Genomic DNA, 21,662 nt, shown 5'->3' with positions numbered 1-21,662 from the left:
ACATTTGTGTGCAGCTGCATTGGGCTGTGCAAAGATCCTTGGAACACAAACTTAAGTGTCATTACATGTTGAGGTTCTTTGCTCATAAATCCATCAGGAAATGGTCAGCATGTCGTGTCCTCAAGACCCTTCGAGTAGTGGACAGGCCTGATCCTGTTCAGTTGTTCCCTGTGGGTGGGTCGAGACTGTCACGCATCTCCTTATGGAATGTGCCTTTGCAAGTGAAGATGAAGAGTCTAGGCCTGAAATGCCAGCTTTTGTGCTCCTAGGATGCTGCTTGGCCTGCTGTCTTCATCCAGAAACATGCTGAAACAAACATTGACTGTACCTGGAGTGCCATCAACTCAGAGAAAGATGCACTTCAATCTGCTGAAATTTGTTGGTCTTCCAGAACAAGCTGACCTTGTCCAAGTCTTCCATTCTTGCCAATATACAGCAGTGCTGAATTCACTGATGAAGTAACATCACAAACTCATATAAACCTGATGCTTTCACAATAACCTTATAGTCAGCGTTATTCCTGATGTGTCAGCTTTTAGCATTTTATTGTAATCAGGCAAGAGTCAGCTATTTCAGAGGAACAAAAAAGAAAATCATTCGAAATGTGGATGTGGAAACCAGTTTGAAAGGGAAATGATGGAACTGCCGGGAAGCCGCTGTTCATTTTGACCAAAGTGCTGTATTTCAATATTCTATTGTGATTTCAGGATTGTCGTTCCCGCCCTCTCGAGAGCCGTCAATGGAGAATGTTGAATCATTCAGAGTCAGTATTCAGGCTTGAGCAACGCCTAGGCCGCGTCACCATGGTAACTGGCGGCCGGCAGCGCGCAGGCGCGGGGGGTAAGCGGCCGAGTTTCCGGTCGGGCACCGGCTTCGGTTCGTTCAGCCGCTCGGGAGGATGTGGAGACCTGCTGCGGTGGCGGCGCTGGTGGCTGTCACTCTGCACCTGCTCATCTCCTATTACCCGATGGACGCTCCTGTGGAGGCCGTGCGGATCCTGTCCGATTACCTGTTCGGCCAGAGGGTGATGCGGGCTCCCGAGGAGGTGGTGGCTGAGGCCTGGGATTCGCTCATAAGAGCTCCCAGCAACGGCTGGAGCAGAGTAGCTGTGGGGTGAGGGGAAAAGCCAGCGGGATAGAGACAGGGAGGGGGTGGGAACCGGAGGGAAGGGTGTTAGGGGGATGTGGGCGGGGGGTTGGGTAGGGGGGGCTGGGGCGGGGTTGGGGTTGGGGGGGGCTGGGGGGGCGGGGGCGGTGCTGGGGGCGGGGGCGGGGGCGGTGCTGGGGGTTGGGGGGGCGGGGGCGGTGCTGGGGGCGGGGGCGGGGGGTTGGGGGGGCGGGGGCGGGGGGTTGGGGGGGCGGGGGCGGGGGCGGTGCTGGGGGCGGGGTTGGGGGGGCGGGGGCGGGGGCGGTGCTGGGGGCGGGGGCGGGGGGTTGGGGGGGCGGGGGCGGTGCTGGGGGCGGGGGGTTGGGGGGGCGGGGGCGGTGCTGGGGGCGGGGGGTTGGGGGGGCGGGGGCGGTGCTGGGGGCGGGGGGTTGGGGGGGCGGGGGCGGGGGGTTGGGGGGGCGGGGGCGGTGCTGGGGGCGGGGGGTTGGGGGTGCTGGGGGCGGGGGGTTGGGGGGGCGGGGGCGGGGGGTTGGGGGGGGCGGGGGCGGTGCTGGGGGCGGGGGGTTGGGGGGGCGGGGGCGGGGGGTTGGGGGGGGCGGGGGCGGTGCTGGGGGCGGGGGGTTGGGGGGGCGGGGGCGGGGGGTTGGGGGGGGCGGGGGCGGTGCTGGGGGCGGGGGGTTGGGGGGGCGGGGGCGGTGCTGGGGGCGGGGGGTTGGGGGGGCGGGGGCGGGGGGTTGGGGGGGCGGGGGCGGTGCTGGGGGCGGGGGGTTGGGGGGGGCGGGGGCGGTGCTGGGGGCGGGGGGTTGGGGGGGCGGGGGCGGTGCTGGGGGCGGGGGGTTGGGTGGGCGGGGGCGGGGGGTTGGGGGGGGCGGGGGCGGTGCTGGGGGCGGGGGGTTGGGGGTTGGGGGGGGCGGGGGCGGTGCTGGGGGCGGGGGGTTGGGGGGGCGGTGCTGGGGGCGGGGGGTTGGGGGGGCGGGGGCGGTGCTGGGGGCGGGGGGTTGGGGGGGCGGGGCGCGGTGCTGGGGGCGGGGGTTGGGGGGGCGGGGGCGGTGCTGGGGGCGGGGGGGCGGTGCTGGGGGCGGGGGCGGTGCTGGGGGCGGGGGGATAGAGACAGGGAGGGGGTGGGAACCGGAGGGAAGGGTGTTAGGGGGATGTGGGCGGGGGGTTGGGTAGGGGGGGCTGGGGCGGGGTTGGGGTTGGGGGGTGCTGGGGGGGCGGGGACGGTGCAGGGGGCGGGGGGTTGGGGGGGCTGGGGGGGCGGGGGCGGGGGGTTGGGGGGGGCGGGGGGTTGGGGGGGCGGGGGCGGTGCTGGGGGTTGGGGGGGCGGGGGCGGTGCTGGGGGTTGGGGGGGCGGGGGCGGTGCTGGGGGTTGGGGGGGGCGGGGGCGGTGCTGGGGGTTGGGGGGGGCGGGGGCGGGGGGTTGGGGGGGGCGGGGGCGGTGCTGGGGGTTGGGGGGGGCGGGGGCGGGGGGTTGGGGGGGGCGGGGGCGGTGCTGGGGGCGGGGGGTTGGGGGGGCGGGGGCGGGGGGTTGGGGGCGGTGCTGGGGGCGGGGGGTTGGGGGGGCGGGGCGCGGTGCTGGGGGCGGGGGCGGGGGCGGGGGGTTGGGGGGGCGGGGGGGGGTTGGGGGGGGTGGGGGCGGTGCTGGGGGGGGTTGGGGGGCGGGGGGGGTTGGGGGGGGCGGTGCTGGGGGTGGTTGGGGGGGCGGTGCTGGGGGGGGGTTGGGGGGGCGGGGGTGGTGGGGGCGGTGCTGGGGGGGGTTGGGGCTGGGGGGGGGTTGGGGCGGGGGGGTGCGGGTGCTGGGGCGGGGGGGTGCTGGGGCTGGGGGGGTGCTGGGGCTGGGGGGGTGCTGGGGCGGGGGGGTGCGGGTGCTGGGGCGGGGTTGGGGCGGGGGGGTGCTGGTGCTGGGGCGGGGTTGGGGCGGGGGGGTGCTGGGGCGGGGGGGGTGCTGGGGCGGGGGGGGTGCTGGGGCGGGGGGGTGCTGGGGCGGGGGGTGCTGGGGCGGGGGGGGTGGGGTTGGGGCGGGGGCGGGGTTGGGGCGGGGGGGGTGCTGGGGCGGGGTTGGGGCGGGGCGGGTGCTGGGGCAGGGTTGGGGCGGCGGGGGTGCTGGGGCGGGGTTGGGGCGGCGGGGGTGCTGGGGCGGGGGTGGGGTTGGGGGGGGTGCTGGGGCGGGGGTGGGGTTGGGGGGGGCTGGGGTTTGGGTTAGGTGGAAGTGGTGAGGCGGGTGGGGAGGGAGGGTCAGGTGGAAGAGGGAGGTGAGGGAGGAAAGGCGGTTGGGGTGTGCTGAGGGGCAGGGAGGGGGCAAGGGACAGGGGGATGTGGTGTGATAGTCCGGAGTGGGGCTCCACTGTATCTTAGACCTGTATGTTGTTCTTCTTGCCCCCACCTTCAATTACATTTAACCTGTCACATTTCTGCCTCACTTCAGCTCTGGAAGAGTTGTATTTGATTCCACAGATGTCACATCTGCTGAGTTTTTCCAATACTTGCTGTTTCTATTCCAACTTCCCAACATCGAGTATTTTGCTGTAATTATGCTATCACTGGGTAGTTCTTAGTTCTGCTGACTGCTTTGTTGTTCTGCTGATTGCTGCTTCTTCTCTTGACCAGTGTGAATGCCTGTGTGGATGTTGTGGTGTGTGGAGTTGGACTTTTGAAAGCACTTGCCTTGGATTCCGGAAACAAAGTGGACCATGACACCCTTCAGTCAAGAGAGCATTTGATGGAAACCTTCTCCTACTTCATGGATAAAGGAGTTGCAGCTGAACGATTCTTCACAGACAAAGAACTCTTTCGAAAGATTGCACAGACTGCGTCACAGTTCCCAGGAGCTAAGGTGCAGTTTTTGTTGATTGAGCAGTCCTGCTGAGAGGGCATTGCCCGTTGCAGGCCAACACCCAGTTTAAACAAAGCAGGAGAGAAAGCAAGCTAAATCAAGAAGGATTGGTTAGATGACGCCAAGATAGTTGGAGGAAGGGCAGAGATTGAACGTGAAAGTTGTTGGGAGTTTTCGAGTTGCAGAGCCATGACATTCTGGGGAAGAATGAGTTCTTTCTGGAAAGAGTGCAGGGAATGTGAAAGTGTCAGAGAAGTTTGTCAGGATATGGAAAGTGCTAATAAATTCCATGTCCGAAACTGTTTCACAACCAATTCAGGAAATATTCTTCAGTGCGTAAGTGAACGTGGCAAAGTTCCACATACAATGAGATACATGACCTGATTATCTGGTTAGCGCAGAATCGTGAAAGGTGTAGTAGATTGCGCCTGTTTAACTTCTTATTCATAGGATAATATATTTAAACATTGGGGACAAGAGAGGAAAGCTCTGAACTTTCTTCTCTGAAAAGAACTGGCAAAAGAGGGCAAGAGGTTTTCTCAAATTCCACCCCCTCAGCAGCTAGTATTTAAATTGGAAGTTTGGGAACTTCTGCCTGTGTGATATTTGTGCAGATGTTTGAATATTATTTCCCTTGACAGAGTGTATGAAATAGGCTAAATTTGAGATATTGGAATTTACGCTGACAAAATTTTATTACATTCTGTAACTTGGCAGAGAAACTTTGTCTTGTGCAGCTTGGTCTAGTAATCTCCCCTGGATCCAGTTGTCAGGCAGGCTATGATTTAGTGGAATAATGATCATAAAGTGATAGCTATTATTTTATAATCTGGTTGTCTGTAACTCCTTATTAAAAAGTACATATGTCAGTTGATAGTAGCTAGTGAAACAAAGATGTGTAAAAATGAGTATTTATGTCACTTCTGAAAACAGCGTATGAAAACCAGCCAGAAACAGTGTAGTGAAAGGCCTTCAATAACAGAGCCAGCCTTTACACAAAAGGGCTTTTGTCAATGAATCCAGATCCTGGCTGTAAATTGGAACGCTAACAGCTCTGCACTTAGAAAACTAATCTCTGGTATTTTGGACATAATTATTCCGATTCTTGGCTAGTATTATTTTCATTACTTTGTTGTATTTCAATTTTGTTTCACATAGTTATATAGGCACAGAAACAGACCACTGAGTAAACTTGCCTGTGCTGGCCAGACATCCCAACTTGGTCTAGTCCGATTTGCTAGCATCCTTGGGCAGCTCGTTCGATGGATGCACCACCCTGTGTGAAAAAGTTACCCATCAGGTCCTTTCTAAATCTTTCTCCTCTCGCCTTAACCCCATGCAGTCTAGTTTTGGACTCCCTACCCTGGGAAAAAGACCTTAGCTATTCGCTTTATCCATGCCCTTTGTAAACTTCTATAGGTCACCTCAGCCTCTGCTCCAGCGAAAGAAGACCCCAGCCTTTTCTGCCTCTCCCAATAACTCAAATCCTTCAATCCTGCCAATAATCTTGTAAATCTTTTCTGCACCCTCTCAAGTTTTAAGACATCCTACAGAAGAGCGATCAGAATTGAACACAGTATTCTAAAAGTGGCCTCACCAATGTCCTGTAGAGTCACAATGTGACTTCCTAACTACTTTACTCAATGTTCTGACCTTTTGAGGCACAGTCCCAGAAGGTGCTGACTCACTGGGATAGAGTTCCTGAAAGTGCTGGCTCTCCCTGGGGGGCATGTGTTGACTGTATTCTCTACGTTGACCTTTAATATCATGCGAGAACAGGAATGAACTTGTTATTAATTTTGCTGAAGCTAAGCGGCTTTGAAACATGCCCAGACACAGACGTCACTGGTTTTAGGGTAATGTGGTAACTTGCAACTGCTTGTTGTAGCCTGACTCTCAGCATGGCCCTGAGCTTCAGTGGCATGGGAAATGCTGAGAGGGAGAAATTTGACATGAAGATTTGAAAAAACATCATAGTGAGTCTATTTTCATAAACTTCCTCTATTTACAGTCAGAGTCCTACGGCATGGAGACAGGCCCTTTGGCTCAAATTAGTCCATGCTGACCAAAATGTCCATCTGTGTTAACCCCGATTCCCTGAACTTGGCCCATGTCCTTCCAAACTTTTCCTATCCATTTATTTTTAATATTGTTAATATACCTGCCTCAAACATTTCCACATGCAGCTCATTCCACATGCATACAATCCTCTATGTAATACAGGTGCCCCTTAGATTCTTTCCCATCTTACTTTAAAATGATGCCCTCTAGCCCTGGATTTCTCAACCCTGGGGAAAAAAGGCTGAATGCATTAATGGAGAGAAAAGAAGATAGGTGGAGAGGAGAGTATAGGTGGGGAGGTAGGGAGGGGATAGGTCAGTTTTTCCCAAGTGGAATATGAGTTGCTGTTCCTGCAACCTTCGGGTGGCATCATTGTGGCACTGCAGGAGGCCCATGATGGACATGTCATCTAAAGAATGGGAGGGGGAGTTGAAATGGTTCACGACTGGGAGGTGCAGTTTTTTATTGTGAACCCAGCGGAGGTGTTCTGCAAAGCGGTCCCCAAACCTCCGTTTGGTTTTCCCAATGTAGAGGAAGCCACACCGGGTACAATGGATACAGTATACCACATTGGCAGATGTGCAGGTGAACCTCTGCTTAGTATGGAAAGTCATCTTGGGGCCTGGGATAGGGGTGAGGGAGAGGTGTGGGGGCAAGTGTAGCACTTCCTGCGGTTGCAGGGGAAGGTGCCGGGTGTGGTGGGGTTGGAGGGCAGTGTGGAGCAAACAAGGGAGTCATGGAGAGAGTGGTCTCTCCAGAAAGCAGACAAGGGTGGGGATGGAAAAATGTCTTGTGTGGTGGGGTCGGATTGTAGATGGCGGAAGTGTCGGAGGATGATGCGTTGTATCCGGAGGTTGGTGGGGTGGTGCGTGAGAACGAGGGGGATCCTCTTTGGGCGGTTGTGGCGGGGGCGGGGTGTGAGGGATGTGTTGCAGGAAATGCGGGAGACGCGGTCAAGGGCGTTCTCGACCACTGTGGGGGGAAAGTTACGATCCTTGAAGAACTTGGACATCTAGGATGTGCGGGAGTGAAATATCCTTATCTGGGAGCAGATGCAGCGGACGCAGAGGAATTGGGAATAGGGGATGGAATTTTTGCGGGAGGGTGGGTGGGAGGAGGTGTATTCTAGGTAGCTGTGGGAGTCGGTGGGCTTGATATGGACATCAGTTACAAGCGGGTTGCCTGAGATGGAGACTGAGAAGTCCAGGAAGGTGAGGGATGTGTTGGAGATGGCCCAGGTGAACTTGAGGTTGGGGTGGAAGGTGTTGTTGAAGTGGATGAACTGTCCGAGCTCCTCTGGGGAGCAAGTGGCGGCGCCGATACAGTCATCAATGTAACGGAGGAAGAGGTGGGGTTTGGGGCCTGTGTAGGTGTGGAAGAGGGACTGTTCCACGTAACCGACAAAGAGGCAGGCATAGCCGGGGCCCATGCGGGTGCCCATGGCCGCCCCCTTAGTCTGTAGGAAGTGGGAGGAATCGAAAGAGAAATTGTTGAGGGTGAGGACGAGTTCGGCTAGGCGGATGAGGGTGTCGGTGGAGGGGGACTGGTCGGGCCTGCGGGACAGGAAGAAGTGGAGGGCTTTGAGGCCAACTGCATGCGCAATACAGGTGTATTGGGACTGGACGTCCATGGTGAAAATGCGGTGTTGGGGGCCAGGGAATTGGAAGTTTCTGGAGGTGGTGGAGGGTGTGGGTGGTGTCACGGTCGTACTCCCCTCCCTACCTCCCCATCTATACTCTCCTCTCCACCTATCTTCTTTTCTCTCCATCTTCGGTCCGCCTCCCCCTCCCTATTTATTCCAGAACCCTCTCCCCATCCCCCTCTCTGATGAAGAGTCTAGGCCCGAAACATCAGCTTTTGTGCTCCTGGGGTGCTGCTTGGCCTGCTGTGTTCATCCAGCTTCACACTTTATTATCTTGTATTCTCCAGCATCTGCAGTTCCCATTATCACAGATGTTAGGCTTGCTGGTTTATGGGTCCCAGGATTTTCTTTGCAGCCCTTCTTGATGAGGGAAGTCTTCTAGGACTTACTTAATTTGTACTTCTCTAGAAGGCATTTTTCACCTTAATACAAGCATTAAAATGAATTGCAGGAATTAAGTGTGTGTGCGGACAAAATTTGGAGTGGTGGAGCGGTGGGCTTTGTGTTCGAAGCATTATAAAGTATCAGTGATTTCATTTCATCGTGTATTCTAATTGAGTTTTGGATGTCACCGGGACAGCTCTGGAAGTCATGGTGGGGAGGATGCAGAGCAATTTAAGCTGATGATTCTTGGTTGTAACTGATTTTGTTTCTCTGTTTGATTTTCTAACAGCATTTTGTTGGAGGAAATGCTGCCCTGATCGGTCAGAAGCTGAGCACAAATCTAAACCTTTCGGTTAGTCTATTATTCCTATTTGCTGGAGCAGGGATAGAACAGTCTCAAAAAGGTTGGGAATTGAATCGTTACTACTTCCAGCGCTGTTATTTTGTGTATTTTGTCAATTTTGTCCTTCTAACTTCGATCCAGAAAGCGCTGACTTATGGTTAGCGATGCAGATATGTTGCCTCTCATTGGGGACAGTCTCTGAAGGTGCTGACCCACTTTTGGACTGTTTTAGTGTGTTCTGATTTTGCAAAGTATGAATTTTGACCTCTGTGAGCTTGTCAAAGCACCAATGATTCCCAACTCATTCTTCCTTCATCTTCCATGTGCTGCATGGGTGAGGAGTTTGTATCTTAGGTGGTTTTTGTCTTTCTCATCCTACTGTATGAAGTCATTTGTTACCACTCCTACCATCTCTCCTGTGAGATGTACTGACTTGGAATGATATGTGGATTGTCCCTGGTTTTGTTTACATCTGAGTTAACTAACAGCACTGTGCACAGTACCCTTCTGATGCTTCATCAATTTGGCCCAGCAGAGATCAGCAGCTTTAACACTGCTGGTGCCAGAGATTCAGTTCCTGAAGTGTTTCTCCGAGCACTTCACCCCTGCCTGAGAGTGTGACGAAGGGCTCACTGTTTCTGAGACAGTATTGGCACAGGTCTCTCAGTGGCTGTGTTGTACATGCTGTAAATGTGTTGTGATAGCTGATGTACTGTGTATGTAGTGCTGTTGTTGGGATAAATATTAATACATGATTTAACTGCAGGTGATGCTGTGTGGTCCAGTTGGCCCCAAACTTCGTGAACTCTTGGATGATCGAATTATTGTCCCAGCAGAATCGCTGCAGGAGATGGATGAGTATCACCTCATTCTGGAATATCAGAATGGTGAGTTTAGTAATTGTTAGAACTGGGGACTGGGTTGTTTTAATGTAATGCTAATTGTAACGTCTTCACTTACATCCATTGTTCTCCTCTTCCTGGGCTTGACTGGTGAATCCACCAACCAGAATTCCTTATCCAGTGACCCTTGCAAGGAACATCTCATTATTGAGTGAGACAGGATTGGGCTACGCTGTGATGCCTTCTGTGGTAAAGTTGCTGAGTGATGTGATGCTGAATTATGACCACAGTGCCCCAAAGTACTTTAAAACAATCAAATGTTATCACAGTTGTAATTTAGCTAAGAGTGAAACAGTAACTTGATGGTGAAGCTGGAGTTGTAAAGTGGTAGGAGGATTGGAGGAATTAGTGTTCAGTTTCAATTAAAAGCTCTTATTGGAAGATGACTAAAATTTGAGATGGTAATGTTCTCTATTTGAATGCCTGTGTCTTACTATGGCTGTCCGAATCATAATCTTCTGTCCAACGGGAGGATTGCTGTGTTTGAGTCCCATTCTGGAGGTATCGCACACAATTTAAGGGAGTACTGTTCTCCAGCAATAAATTAGTCTGTGCTCTGCTGCCAGAATGAGTTTAAAATTTCCACTGCTGTTTGCAGGAGAAATCTCCATTGTGTACGTGCAATGTTCAGCTTTTATGTCACAAGGTAAGTCCCGATATCACTCCATGTAACCGTTATTTCATTTCCCACTCAAACTTCTGCTATATTGCCAGCGATGGACACAGTGAAAGCTGATGTTAAAGCTCTGCCCTGCTGGGTAATATAACACCTGCTTGCTGGCTGTTTTTTGTTATGCAGGGGATGAGTGGGGATCGATTAAAGCACCTCAGGCCAACCGCTTCATTTTCTCTCATGATGTGTCAAATGGAGAGATGAACATGATGGAGACCTTCATAACAAGTTTGGAGGAATTTGAACCTGAGTTGGTTGTCCTTTCGGGTCTGCACATGATGGAAGGACAGGGGAAGGAAGAACGAAATAAGAGACTCCAGGAGGTAAAGCAGAAATACACCAGTAAATTTGTTGTAGGATGATTGTCTCTCAATCAATTAAACCCAAAATGGTGTTACAGCAGTCTTCAGTCACTCTTCTTGGAAAGCCTTCTTTAGATATGTCATTCAGAATCTTCACAGCTGTTTTTTGTTCAGTTTTCAAAAGGAGCAAGTTCATTTTGGATTGTACCGTGAAGATCAACCTCCTGTCATGTAAAGCAACATTATTCTGTCTCCGAATACTTCACTGGTGCTGCTCCCTTCTCTGACAAACTGAAATTACAAAAAGAAGTGATACAGGTGCTTCATAAATGCAGATTGTTGCTCATAGACTCAGAATGTGTTGGGTAATAGCATGATAAACAATGTTAAAATATTTTACTTTGATAACAACCTGGTATGGTCCTGTAACCAATACTCAACTAAGATTTTAAGATGGGATTTAGTATTAAAATAAATGTTTATTATTAATGAGATAAACTAAAGTTGTACACACAAACCGGAGAGAATTGGCATAGAGAATGTGCATGTTATGCTGTTACAGGGTCTAAAACAGCTATTCAAACACATTATTTTTCCTGTTCCAATCTGTTTACATTAACACCTTCCACCAGTCTCCATTCTTCCCTCCCTGTCTGGGGAATTGTCCTTTTTTATCCATTTTCTCCTTTCACTTTTACATGACAATGTGTGTTTTTAATTAGAAACACCATTTTTCCCCTCTCTCCACTTACAGACCTATTCATTTTAACATTCGTAAGTTTTGTTTTCAATCTTGAGGTTTGATGCAACTACAATAAATGGTTCCTCAGTCATTTCAGAGGACTTCTAAGAGTTGACTTCATTGATCTGACCTTGTAGGTCAGACTAGATAGGGGTGAGATTTTCTCTTAGAAGTTTATTGTGAACCATTTGACCGGGGGAGGCAATATCTCTAGGCTATTAATCCAGCGGCCCAGATAATGTTTTGGGGATCTGACCCCAAACCCTGCCATAGCAGATGGTGAAATATGATCTGGTCGATAAAAATCTGGAATTTAAGTCTAATGATGACCATGTAACTGTTACGAAGTTGGGTACTGTATTCACGCATTGGAAGGCAGGAAATTGGAATGGTTGTTTAAAAAAAAAAATAGCAGGTAAGAAGAGCGCCTGTTTCCTTTAAGAGATTGTGCTTTGTCTGTGTTTGGAGGTTTACAAGTTCTATGCACAGAGAATGCCTGAATTGAAACATTTTGTATCAAACAGCCAAGGAGCATCTTTTACCAAGACAAGAAGTTTGAATTCGGCCAATAAATTTAAACCAAGCATAGCAATTAAACTCAGCAATTCAAAGCCAGTTGAATTTAAAAACGGTTACAGAGACAGTAGGAACTGCCGATTGCTGGAGAATCTGAGGTAACTAGGTTTAGAGCTGGATGAACATAGTAGACCGAGCAGGAAGGCTGGTGTTTTGGATCGAGACCCTTCTTCAGAAATGGGGGAGAGGGGGAGAGGTGGATAGAAGATGGATAAAGGAGAAGATAGGTGGATAGGAGACAGACAGGTCAAGACGGGTATGAAGCCAGTAATGGTGAATGTGGTGGAGTTAGGGAGGGGATAGGTCGGTCCAGGGAGGACAGACAGGTCAAGGAGGTGGGATGAGGTTAGTGGGTAGGTGATGGACGTGGGGCTTGAGGTGGGAGGAATGGTTAGGGAGGCGGGGATGAGCTGGGCTGGTTTTGGGATGCGGTTGGTGGAGGGGAGGGGAGATTTTGAAGCTTGTGAAGTCCACATTTATACCCTTGGGCTGCAAGGTTCCCAAGCGAAATATGCTGTTTCTGCAGCTTTTGGGTGGAATCATTGTGGCAATGCAGGAGGCACGGGATGGACGTGTTGTCCAAGGAGTGGGAGGGGCAGTTGAATGGGTTTGCGACTAGTAGGTGTAGTTGTTTGTTGCAAACTGAGTGTAGGTGTGCTGCAAAGCGGTCCCCATGTCTCCGCTTAGTTTCCCCGATGTAGAGGAGACCACAACGGGAACAGTGGCAACAGTATACCACATTAGCAGATGTGCAGGTGAACATCTGTTTGATGTGGAAGGTCTTCTTAAAGCCTGGGATGGAGGTGAGGGGGGAGGTGTAGGGGCAGGTGTAGCACTTGCTGCGTGGCAGGGAAAGGTACGGGGGGTTAGTGGGCTGGAGGGGTGTGTGGAGCAGAGAAGGGAGTCATGGAGAGAGTGGTCCCTCGGGAAAGCAGATAAGGGTGGGGAGGGAAAACTGTCTTTGGTAGTGGGGCCAGATTGCAGATGGCGGAAGTGTCAGAGGATGATGTGTTGGATTTGGAGGTTGGTGGGGTGGTACGTGAGGACAAGGAGGATTCTGTTTTGGTTGTTATTACAGATAGGGGCTGTGAGGGATGAGTTGTGGGTAATGCGAGATACACGGTCAATGGCATTTTCGATCACTTGAGGGAGGGGAGGTTGCGGCCTTTGAAAAATGGGCACATCTGGGATGTCCAGGAGTGGAATGCCTCCTCTTGGGAGCAGATGTGGCGGAGGCGAAGGATTTGGGAATAAGGGATGGCCTTTTTTGCAGGAAGGTGAGTGAGAGGAGGTGTATTCTAGGTAGCTGTGGGAGTTGGTAGTCTTGAAATGGATATCGGTTTCCAGGTGGATGCCAGAGATGGAGACAGGGGTCCAGGAAGGAGGGAGAGGTATCAGAGATGGCCCAGAATCCCCTTCCCCTCCCCCATTTCTGAAGAAGGGTCCTGACTCGAAACATCAGCTTTTCTGCTCCTCTGCTGCTTGGCCTGCTGTGTTCATCCAGCTCTACACCTTTTTATCTCTGAATTTAAAAACTGACGGCATTGTCAACATTGAACCAATGCTGAGTAAGAAATACTATTATGTCGTCATGGGTATAAAGATGAGGGCATTTGGAAAATCTGGAGAGAGCCAAACTTCAGCTGCAGCAAAAACAAGTTGACCATCTGAGATACAAACCTGGCTTTCACACAAGTTTTTGCATTCTCTGAAAAGACCCATCAAAGATACCACAGCATCTTAGCTGAAAGTCCAACTGTAGAACTTACAGGAAAACATCTAAGAAAGCAGAGTCATCGGAAGAAAGGCATTTGTGACGTGAAATGAACAGAAGGAAGATTGGTGATAAAATGGTGAAGACATAGACAGTGCAAACTTGCAGAGATTAAGTTGACCCAAAACGTCAACTTTCCTCCTCCTGTACGCTGCCTGGCCTGCAGTGTTCCTTCAGCTCTGCATATCATTGCAGGATTAATTTTCATGTTGGGACCTGGGATATAGCTTTCATTGATCCATATTGAAGCATTAATGCTGAGGTTCATCACAGATTTGCAAGAATTTTGTTACACCAGTATGATAATCAACAGTACTCCAATCCCTGTTTGTTAGATTTTGAAATATAATGTCTTTTCTAATTCTCCAAAACAATAGGTTAGTCTGTTAATCTCCGAGATTCCGAATGAGATTTCAGTGCACCTGGAGCTGGCCAGCATGACTGACAAGACGTATATGAATACCATCGTGGATCAGGTAACCATTATTTTCTGTGGTGGTGGGATCAAGACTCTGTAAGAATGTGTATATAGCTGATCAGATCATAAAGCTGCTGGATTTGGTCCCTGATGTATGCTGAGTTGCCTGATCTAAGCCAGTTCAGTTGACAAAATAAAGGTGATCTTGAGTCCTGTGGGCTAAGTCAGCTCAGGAACTTGCTGCTCTTTCCTGTGCAGCTGAACATCGAAAGATAGAAAAGTGGAGCAAGGGTAGGCCGTTCAGTCCATTCAGCCTGCTCTGCCATTCAATACAATCTTGGCTGATCCTTTGTCTCCATGCCGTAATATCTTACCCCATCACTTGACACCTTTAGTGTCTAGAAATCTTGCTACTGCTTAAATATGTTGTGTGACTTTGCCTCCATTGCCTTCAATGGTCAAAAATTCTACAGATTAATAACCGTCTGTGTAAAGGAATTTCACTTCATCTCAGTCAAAATGCCTCACTTTGTCCAGCCCTGTCATAATTTTATATGTTTTGATGAGATCCCCTTTCTTCTTAGCTTCAGTGACAATTATTACAGTGCAGAAGGGGGCCACTCAGTGAATCATGTCTGGGCTAAGTTGGCTAAGGTGCTTTCTGCTCTTTACCGTGCAGCTACTCTGATGGAAAATGCAACCATACTCGGCTGGGCATAGAGTCAGGGTTCTCTGCATGAACATTGCGTGTGTGCAATGAATATGCTGCAGATGTCATCATCTAGGTGGAGACATGAAAAATGAAAAGGTGCCCAGGATATTTCTTGCATGTGAGACAGGCTTCTGGAGACCAATACGGATTAAATTTTCCAAAAAAAATTTACCACAAATTTACTGCAAAAATGATTGCTACTTCAACCACACAGATTTGTTGGACAAGTGATTTTTTTAATGCAATAAATTGGTGTGGTTGAAGTAGCAATCATTTTTGCAATAAGTTTGTGGTTTGATTACTTACTGTTTTTTTTTGAGAACATAATTTACCAAAATTGGGTTCATTTTAAAACTTTTCTCGCCCTTCCTGCAATGCTCCCAGAACTCCTGCAGTGCACTGCTCTTTGATTTGTGTGCAATCACATGCACAGTGAGACAGCGAGAGAGAGAGAGAGAGACATGCATAGGGAGGCAGACAGACAGGCCAAGACAGAGCTGTGCAGGAAGGCAGGCAGATAGGCCGAGAGAGAGAGAGACACGCGCACACACACTGGGAAGCAGACTGGCCAAAAGAGAGAGAGAGAGAGACAGGGAGCCGGACACAGAGACACGCACAGGTAGGCAGACAGACAGCCATTATCTTCAGTCTTCTCCAATAATTTCATCCCCATCTGTGGATGCTGTCTCAGGCTGAATCAGTCTGCTGACAATTTTAACGAATGGTTTGAATCTGATCTAAGTTTCCTAATCTTATCTTCTCTATTGCAAACTCTGCACTCTTTGGCATGCCCTTTTCTGCTCCTGACTCCTGCTGGTGTCAAAACCCTCATCTAAACTTGATTTTTCATTTTTAGAATTATCTCCTCTGTGTGTTGGGCATACTGTTGGTTCATTACTCTGCTGATCAGCTTTTATTCTTCTTAGCAGGTTCTTACTATTGTAAACTCGATTGGCCTGAACGAGCAAGAGCTGCTGTTCATCAGTCAGGCTGGTTCAGGACCTCACTCTTTGCAGAAGCATTGGAATGGGGCTCCTGATGTTGGAATGGTTAGTGATATTATTTTCTGGCTTCTCAAAGAATATGGACGCACTGATTCACGCAAGGATTCGGATTTAACTCGTCTTCATTTCCACACACTGGCCTATCACATCCTGGCAACTGTAGATGGTTACTGGAATAATCAAATATCATCTCTTGTGGCTGGTGCGAGAGTTGCTGGGAATCAGGCATGTGGCACTGATGTGATCGATCCAACAAAAGTTGTCCTTGAATTTCCCAAAGAATTTGTTCTCTCTCAAATAGATGGATTGCTGAAGAGTAAGAAAGTGACTTTGAACCCAGCCAACCCTGTGCATATGTGGCACAGAGAAAACATCTCATTTTTCATCACTCCTGTTCTGATTTGTGTCAATCCAGTAAGGACAGTGGGACTGGGTGACACTATCTCTGCAGAAGGGCTTTTATATTCTGAGCGGGTGTCTTTTCTGTGAACCTTACTGTGGAACAAGACAGAACAAAGCTCTGTATTTCAGGCTGTTTGTTTACTATGTAGGAATTGGGGTGGTGGTGGTGAGATACGACTCTAGAAGGAGCAGGAAGCACATTTGAGGCTTTTGCTCCTCTTAGACCAAAGCTTGATGTATAAAAGTTGACCAGGAATTGATCTAGTCGCTCCCTTTTCTTTTTGCTACTTCCATTGCTAATGTCCCTTAGTCTTTATTGTATCTGATACAATTTTAATATTCTTTCCATCAGGAAATGACTGCAAGTTCTAATTTCATGTTGTGTTAAAATCAACTTTGGAAATCTCAGTGGAGAGTGTTGTCTTGTCCGGGAAGCCATAATTTTGTGACTGGCATATTTTCAGTGTTGTGGGTTGCATGATGCCAATGTTAGATTCTGATCCTTCATCTTGAGAACCTGAGTACTGATCCAGCCCAGTGTGTTTGGGTGAAAATCTTCACCACTGACAGCTGTGGGGATCTTCAGTTGGTGGTTTTAATTCAATGGGTTTGTTTACAACACAGTGCTTCCCTCAATTTGACACTAATGAAGAATCTCATTCAGAAACCAAAAGATAATCAGTATGAGAGGTGGAATGCTCACTTGATTAATGCAGATGGGAGACTTTGCTGAGTTGGGAGTTGATGCATCTTATTGGGGCATTGTGGAGAAATCTTTAATACTGTAGTTGGATCTTGAAGTGCTTTATTTTGCAATCCCAGAGAAGATTGAATAAGCCTGTAGAGGGTGTACGCTGAAGACTTAAAGGGAAAGTTCAACTCCAGGAGAGGTTCTGGTCATGGTGGCTGCTTATACTCTTGTAAGTGAGAAGTTAATGTAAAAAAGGTACAGTTTATAAAAAAAAGTCTTTATTTGCAAAATGTGAAGATTCATTTAAGCTGTCGGTTTAGTGTGTCAATTTCCAGATCTGGAGAACAAAACACTTTCTTTACAGTCTATGCTCCTGTCTTGGTACATGATAAATACAATAGAAATTAGTTGAAACTGTTTTCTCTTCCTTAGCTGTGATAGCCCGATATCAATCAGTACCTCATCTGTGTTACATGCTCCAAATACTTCACCATAGATTTGGTACACCATGATGTAGAATTGTGCAGGAGTTTAAATGGTCACATTCTGATACATTTTATTGACCCTCAATGACAGAAATTCAACTGATCTTTCTTCAAATGATTGTTATACTGAATGGTTTAGGTTTTGTGTCTTCTGTAGGGTATTGGGTGAGGTTAATAATTTATATTTTTGTGCTTAACTAAATAACTACTAGCTAATAACATTGATTCAAGGAAAGAAAAATCTCTCCCAAAACAGTGGGATCCCTGAATTTCTATTTATTTAAGGAGGATTTGGTGAAATAAAGAGCAGCTGACGGGGGAACATTGCTGAGTTTTCCCTGTTTTTAGAAAGTGTTTGAACTGATTTTGATCATGATTCTAATTTTTAGCTATACTTGCTGAAGAGAAAATGTAGTTTTGCCAAGTAACAATGTAAATAAAGTTCCACTTCCCACAGAGGGATGCTGTCTTGTGTGGGGCTGAATCAGTTGACTGGGAAGTTGTAAAGTTTGATTTACAGTCTGTGTTGAGTCAGCTAATTGTCACAGTGGGGTGCAGCTATAGTGTTCTGTAGTTCATTCTGGACCAGAACAGAACAAACTGAGGTTTCTGATCTGCGTGGCTATTCTGGTATCCCTGGTGCAGACTCAGATTGTTGTTTAAGGGGCTGAATCAGGCTCGGCTGTTGTGTTCCACGGTAGAATAGCCTCCATAATAGAACAACAGAACTGCATGTGAGGATTGCGCGTTAGGGCTTGTGTAATAGAGGTTGGATGTCTGGCATAAATGAGAATCTGAAATTCAGCTTGTCTTCCTCCCACGATTCACCCCAAATTACACGTTATCCCTTTTGAGAGTAATAGTTGAAGCAGAAGTGAATGGCAGAATTAGTGGCGTGTGCAGGTAACCTCCCTCGCTGTGTGAGCTTTTGGGAATATTGCTAAATCATTGACACACTGGGGCTTAAACTGCTTCTTACTTTATTCCTTGGATTCTTGCAGGAAATTATTTCCACTTGGAAATATTGATTTGAGTGTTTTAATATTTGCTTTCTGCTTTTTCACTTGCTTAGGCAGTGAACTAAATTATTTGTTCTCCCTGTCTCCTAATTCCTTTTTTAAAATTTAAAAACTCCTGGATTGTGGCTGTGCTGTTACATTTTTCAGAAGGAAGAGAATTTTTACATGAGTTTTGGTGAATGTTCTGTTGGCCGTTCATTCCCCCTTTGCTTTTCACAGGCCCTTAGTGCCAGAGGCGTGTCTGTAACTGAAATTTCACATTGTGGAATGTGTACATGATAAAACAATTTAAAGTAAATTGTCTACTTAAAACAATTTTTAAATTGCTGAATTTCCAAGCTTATCAAACTATTTTCACAAATGCACAACAATGTAATCGCTTCGGTGCACTGTAACAGACAGTGGAATGATGTGTAATGCTGAGCATTTGTATAAAAATGAAAGGGAAAAATAGAATTCCTGGAACATTAATCGTGGTGCTGCAATGAAGTGTCCAACAGCTGATTGTAACTTTGGATCTGCATTGTAATACGAATTTGTTAGTAAGCTTGCCGTTCTTATTGTAGGCATTCCCCAAGTTGTGGGAATGTTCATTAAGCCCGGCAAAGTGTATCCTTCAGCATAGCCTGTTTGTACAGAAACACCAGAGGCTACATGCTGCTTGGGGTGAACTGGATCTGGTCTTTCTATCACCACATTGTCTACAGTTCTGGGCTGCCTGCACTTGAGAGCACTGTCGAAGATGGCTGCAGCTGAGCATAGCTGCTGTTTCTCTGTCTGTTTACCCCCTCTTGTGGCACTGCTGAGAACACAAGTTTATCCACAAAGGGCAGGAGATTTTTGGCAGGCTCATTGTTCAGCTAGGATTTGACCATGTGGTTATTTGAGCTTCAGTTCATTTACAAGGACCAACTTTTTAGTTTTCTCCATAATAGATGCATCGTTAGCATGAACACAACTTCTATGGTTTAAATTGCGGCAGATTTTGCAGAATGATGTTTGACACGGTTAACACTGATTGCTGTATGTTATCTTTCACATCTGTGTAAAGAGAAGCCTGGTGGTAACTCATGGGCGTTTGTTAAGCTGATTTCATGCCTTCTGTCTTTGATCAAAGTGCTGTTGTCAAACCTTACTTGAAAATCTGATTTTTTTTCTGTTGAATTTGTGGTTTAAGGCACTGTATCAATCTAGTGAATATATAACTTTTATAAAGCAAGATTTTGCAATAAATTTTTTCTAAAAATGTAGTGGTGAAAGCTGTTTTCTATTTGAGGAATGTGTTATTTGTTCAGTGGCAATGTTTGTAAATATGCTTTGGTTGTGTGCAATTCTGCATTGATTCTATCAGAACATGTCTGTTTGTCCATTATGTTCTGCCCCAAGGCCAGAACTGAAACATCAATCTCACATTGGCCTTCTGTGCTACTTATGAGGGAGGAATACCTGATGCAATTTCTGTTGCCTTTCTCATGGTTTTTAATCTTTATGCAGAGTAAAATAGCCCCATCCACCCTTTACTATGAAGTAGCTGGGGGCTGTCTCCTTTCATAAAATCCAAGTATCCCACTGGATTATTAATCCCAGTATTTTGATTTGGTACTTCATCTCTATTTAGAAGGCTATCTAGAGTGGAACCCAAATCATCATTTATCACTCCCTCTGGATGTTAGTCCAACTAGAGAACTTTAATCTAGGATTAACTTACACTGAGGGAGTGTGGCAGATTTAGAGAGCTAGCAGTTAGATGAGACATTAAACTCTTTCCCTAATCTGGTGTTTAAAAACAAAATCTTGCAGTGTTATTTGAAACTCAGAATGGCCATTCCAATGTCTGTCTCAAAAATAGCATCATTTAAAATAAAAAATCTTATTTTTGGATCTTATTAGGTAATGTTTCCAACATTAAAATAGTGGGTTGAAAAAGCCCACTTCATTGACTAAAAAGGTTTGGATTTGATTTTGCATTGTGAAATGCTCTGGCGTGATCCCAGGTTGGAATTGTTGGTAGATTCCCTAAGCTGACTGGGTCTTGAGTAAATGTTTTGTCTCCTTTCTAGGTAACATCTTCAGTGTTGTTCTGAAATGCTCTAAATTTATCTTATATAGTCTGTCGTGGTGGGCAGTCTTGTTCCCAGTTTTGTACTGTAGTGGCAAGTAGATGGGGTCTATTTCAACACATTTGTTTATTGCAATGATGGTTGAAAACCAGGCTTCTAGGAATTCTTGTGCTTGTCTTAGTACTAGCACAAGCAAAACAGTAACTTTGTCCCAGTTAAACTGATGTCCTTCTATGTTGGAGTGTACTGAAACGAGGGAGAGTTGGTCGTGTTGTTTTTCTGAGTTAGTGTTCATGTATCCTGGATGTGAGTTTCCTGCCCATCTGTTCTATGTAGCATTTCTCTCACTTGCTGCATGGTATTTTGTATGTAACAATTTTCCTGCTCATCCTCCCAACACACTGGTCACCCTACCCTGTAATAGAAACACATCAGAATTGACTAGAAGATTCTTACAACCTCTTGGAATAAGGACAACGCACAAACCAACAGCTACACTTCGCCAGTTACTCTGAAGGATGAAAGACCCCATACCCACAATGAGCAGGACAAACATATTATACAAAATACCATGCAGCAACTGAGAAACACTACATAGACAGACTGGCAGTAAGTTTTCCACTAGAATACATGAACACCAACTTGTAGCAAATTGGCATGATCAACTGTCAATATTTCAATAATCAACATTTCAAATCACTGACATAAAAGGACATCAGTTTAAATGTGACAAAGTTACAGTACTAGGACAAGCAAAACAAAGACGAGCATGAGAATCCCTGGAGGTCTGGTTTTCAACCACTGTTGCGATAAATGTTGAAATGGACCCCATCTACATCCCACAATGTTACAAAACCAGCAACTAGCTACACAACCACACTAGCTACCATGACAGAAGGACCCATGTAAATTCAGAATGTGATAGAACCACAGCCCTTCAAGAGAGGCTAAATAGCACTGAAGATGTCACCTAGAAGGGAGTCAAAATATTTACATGAAAACCCGTGTGCTTTGTGAACCAACCAACAACTTCAACCACAACCTGAGCTACAGATCTTCCTTAAAATGTGATCCCATCTTGATTATCCAAGTAATCTGATTGAATGGCTATGATGAGTTTGTCTAATTTAATGAAATGTTGAAGTTTTAATTCTATGTAACTTCTTTCAGACTCAGCTGATGCTAGGCCCCTGTGACTGTCTAGAAGGCTGTGATGAGGGTTAATGTGCTGAACTAAATTCTAAAATTGAGTTTTTATTGCTGTTAAAACAGGGACCAGAGCATTGAGTCTAGTCCTTATTGGTACTGGTGTATACTTCACCTTTGACTCCAGACCCACGTCTGTGGTACAGTAATCCTGCTCCACTCCTCGTCCGGGTTTTGGCGGCTGGTGATCCCGCTCCTGGGGGTATCCCGGTCCGGGTTTTGGCGGCTGGTGATCCCGCTCCTGGGGGTATCCCGGTCCGGGTTTTGGCGGCTGGTGATCCCGCTCCTGGGGGTATCCCGGTCCGGGTTTTGGCGGCTGGTGATCC

The 21,662-nt window shown here is 47.9% G+C and overlaps 1 protein-coding gene across 2 annotated transcripts; it reads left to right on the top strand.

The window, feature by feature from the left end:
* The first annotated feature begins 840 nt into the window (after nucleotides 1-840).
* Nucleotides 841-19,316, top strand: adpgk (ADP-dependent glucokinase). 2 transcript variants are annotated; one of them, XM_059640091.1, is made up of 7 exons: nucleotides 841-1,113; nucleotides 3,715-3,940; nucleotides 8,317-8,379; nucleotides 9,137-9,257; nucleotides 10,072-10,268; nucleotides 13,717-13,815; nucleotides 15,399-19,316. In XM_059640091.1, exons 1-7 carry the CDS (start codon nucleotides 899-901, stop codon nucleotides 15,960-15,962), a joined length of 1,485 nt encoding a protein of 494 aa, XP_059496074.1. In that variant the 5' UTR covers nucleotides 841-898; the 3' UTR covers nucleotides 15,963-19,316. The 2 variants fall into 2 exon arrangements, with proteins under 2 accessions (XP_059496074.1, XP_059496073.1); XM_059640090.1 differs by having other exon boundaries at nucleotides 15,396-19,316.
* Nucleotides 19,317-21,662: the final 2,346 nt, after the last annotated feature.

The sequence above is a fragment of the Stegostoma tigrinum genome, chromosome 36 (assembly GCF_030684315.1).
Source record: "Stegostoma tigrinum isolate sSteTig4 chromosome 36, sSteTig4.hap1, whole genome shotgun sequence".
Lineage (NCBI taxonomy): Eukaryota > Metazoa > Chordata > Chondrichthyes > Orectolobiformes > Stegostomatidae > Stegostoma > Stegostoma tigrinum.
This window is presented reverse-complemented; position numbering and strand designations above follow the sequence as displayed.

Excerpts from the sequence above, each read along its gene's own strand:
- adpgk (XM_059640090.1), top strand. The coding sequence starts at position 899 with ATGTGGAGACCTGCTGCGGTGGCGGCGCTGGTGGCTGTCACTCTGCAC. Across the intron at positions 3,941-8,316 it reads CACAGTTCCCAGGAGCTAAG|CATTTTGTTGGAGGAAATGC; the intron begins GTGCAGTTTTTG and ends ATTTTCTAACAG. Across the intron at positions 13,816-15,395 it reads TGAATACCATCGTGGATCAG|CAGGTTCTTACTATTGTAAA; the intron begins GTAACCATTATT and ends TATTCTTCTTAG.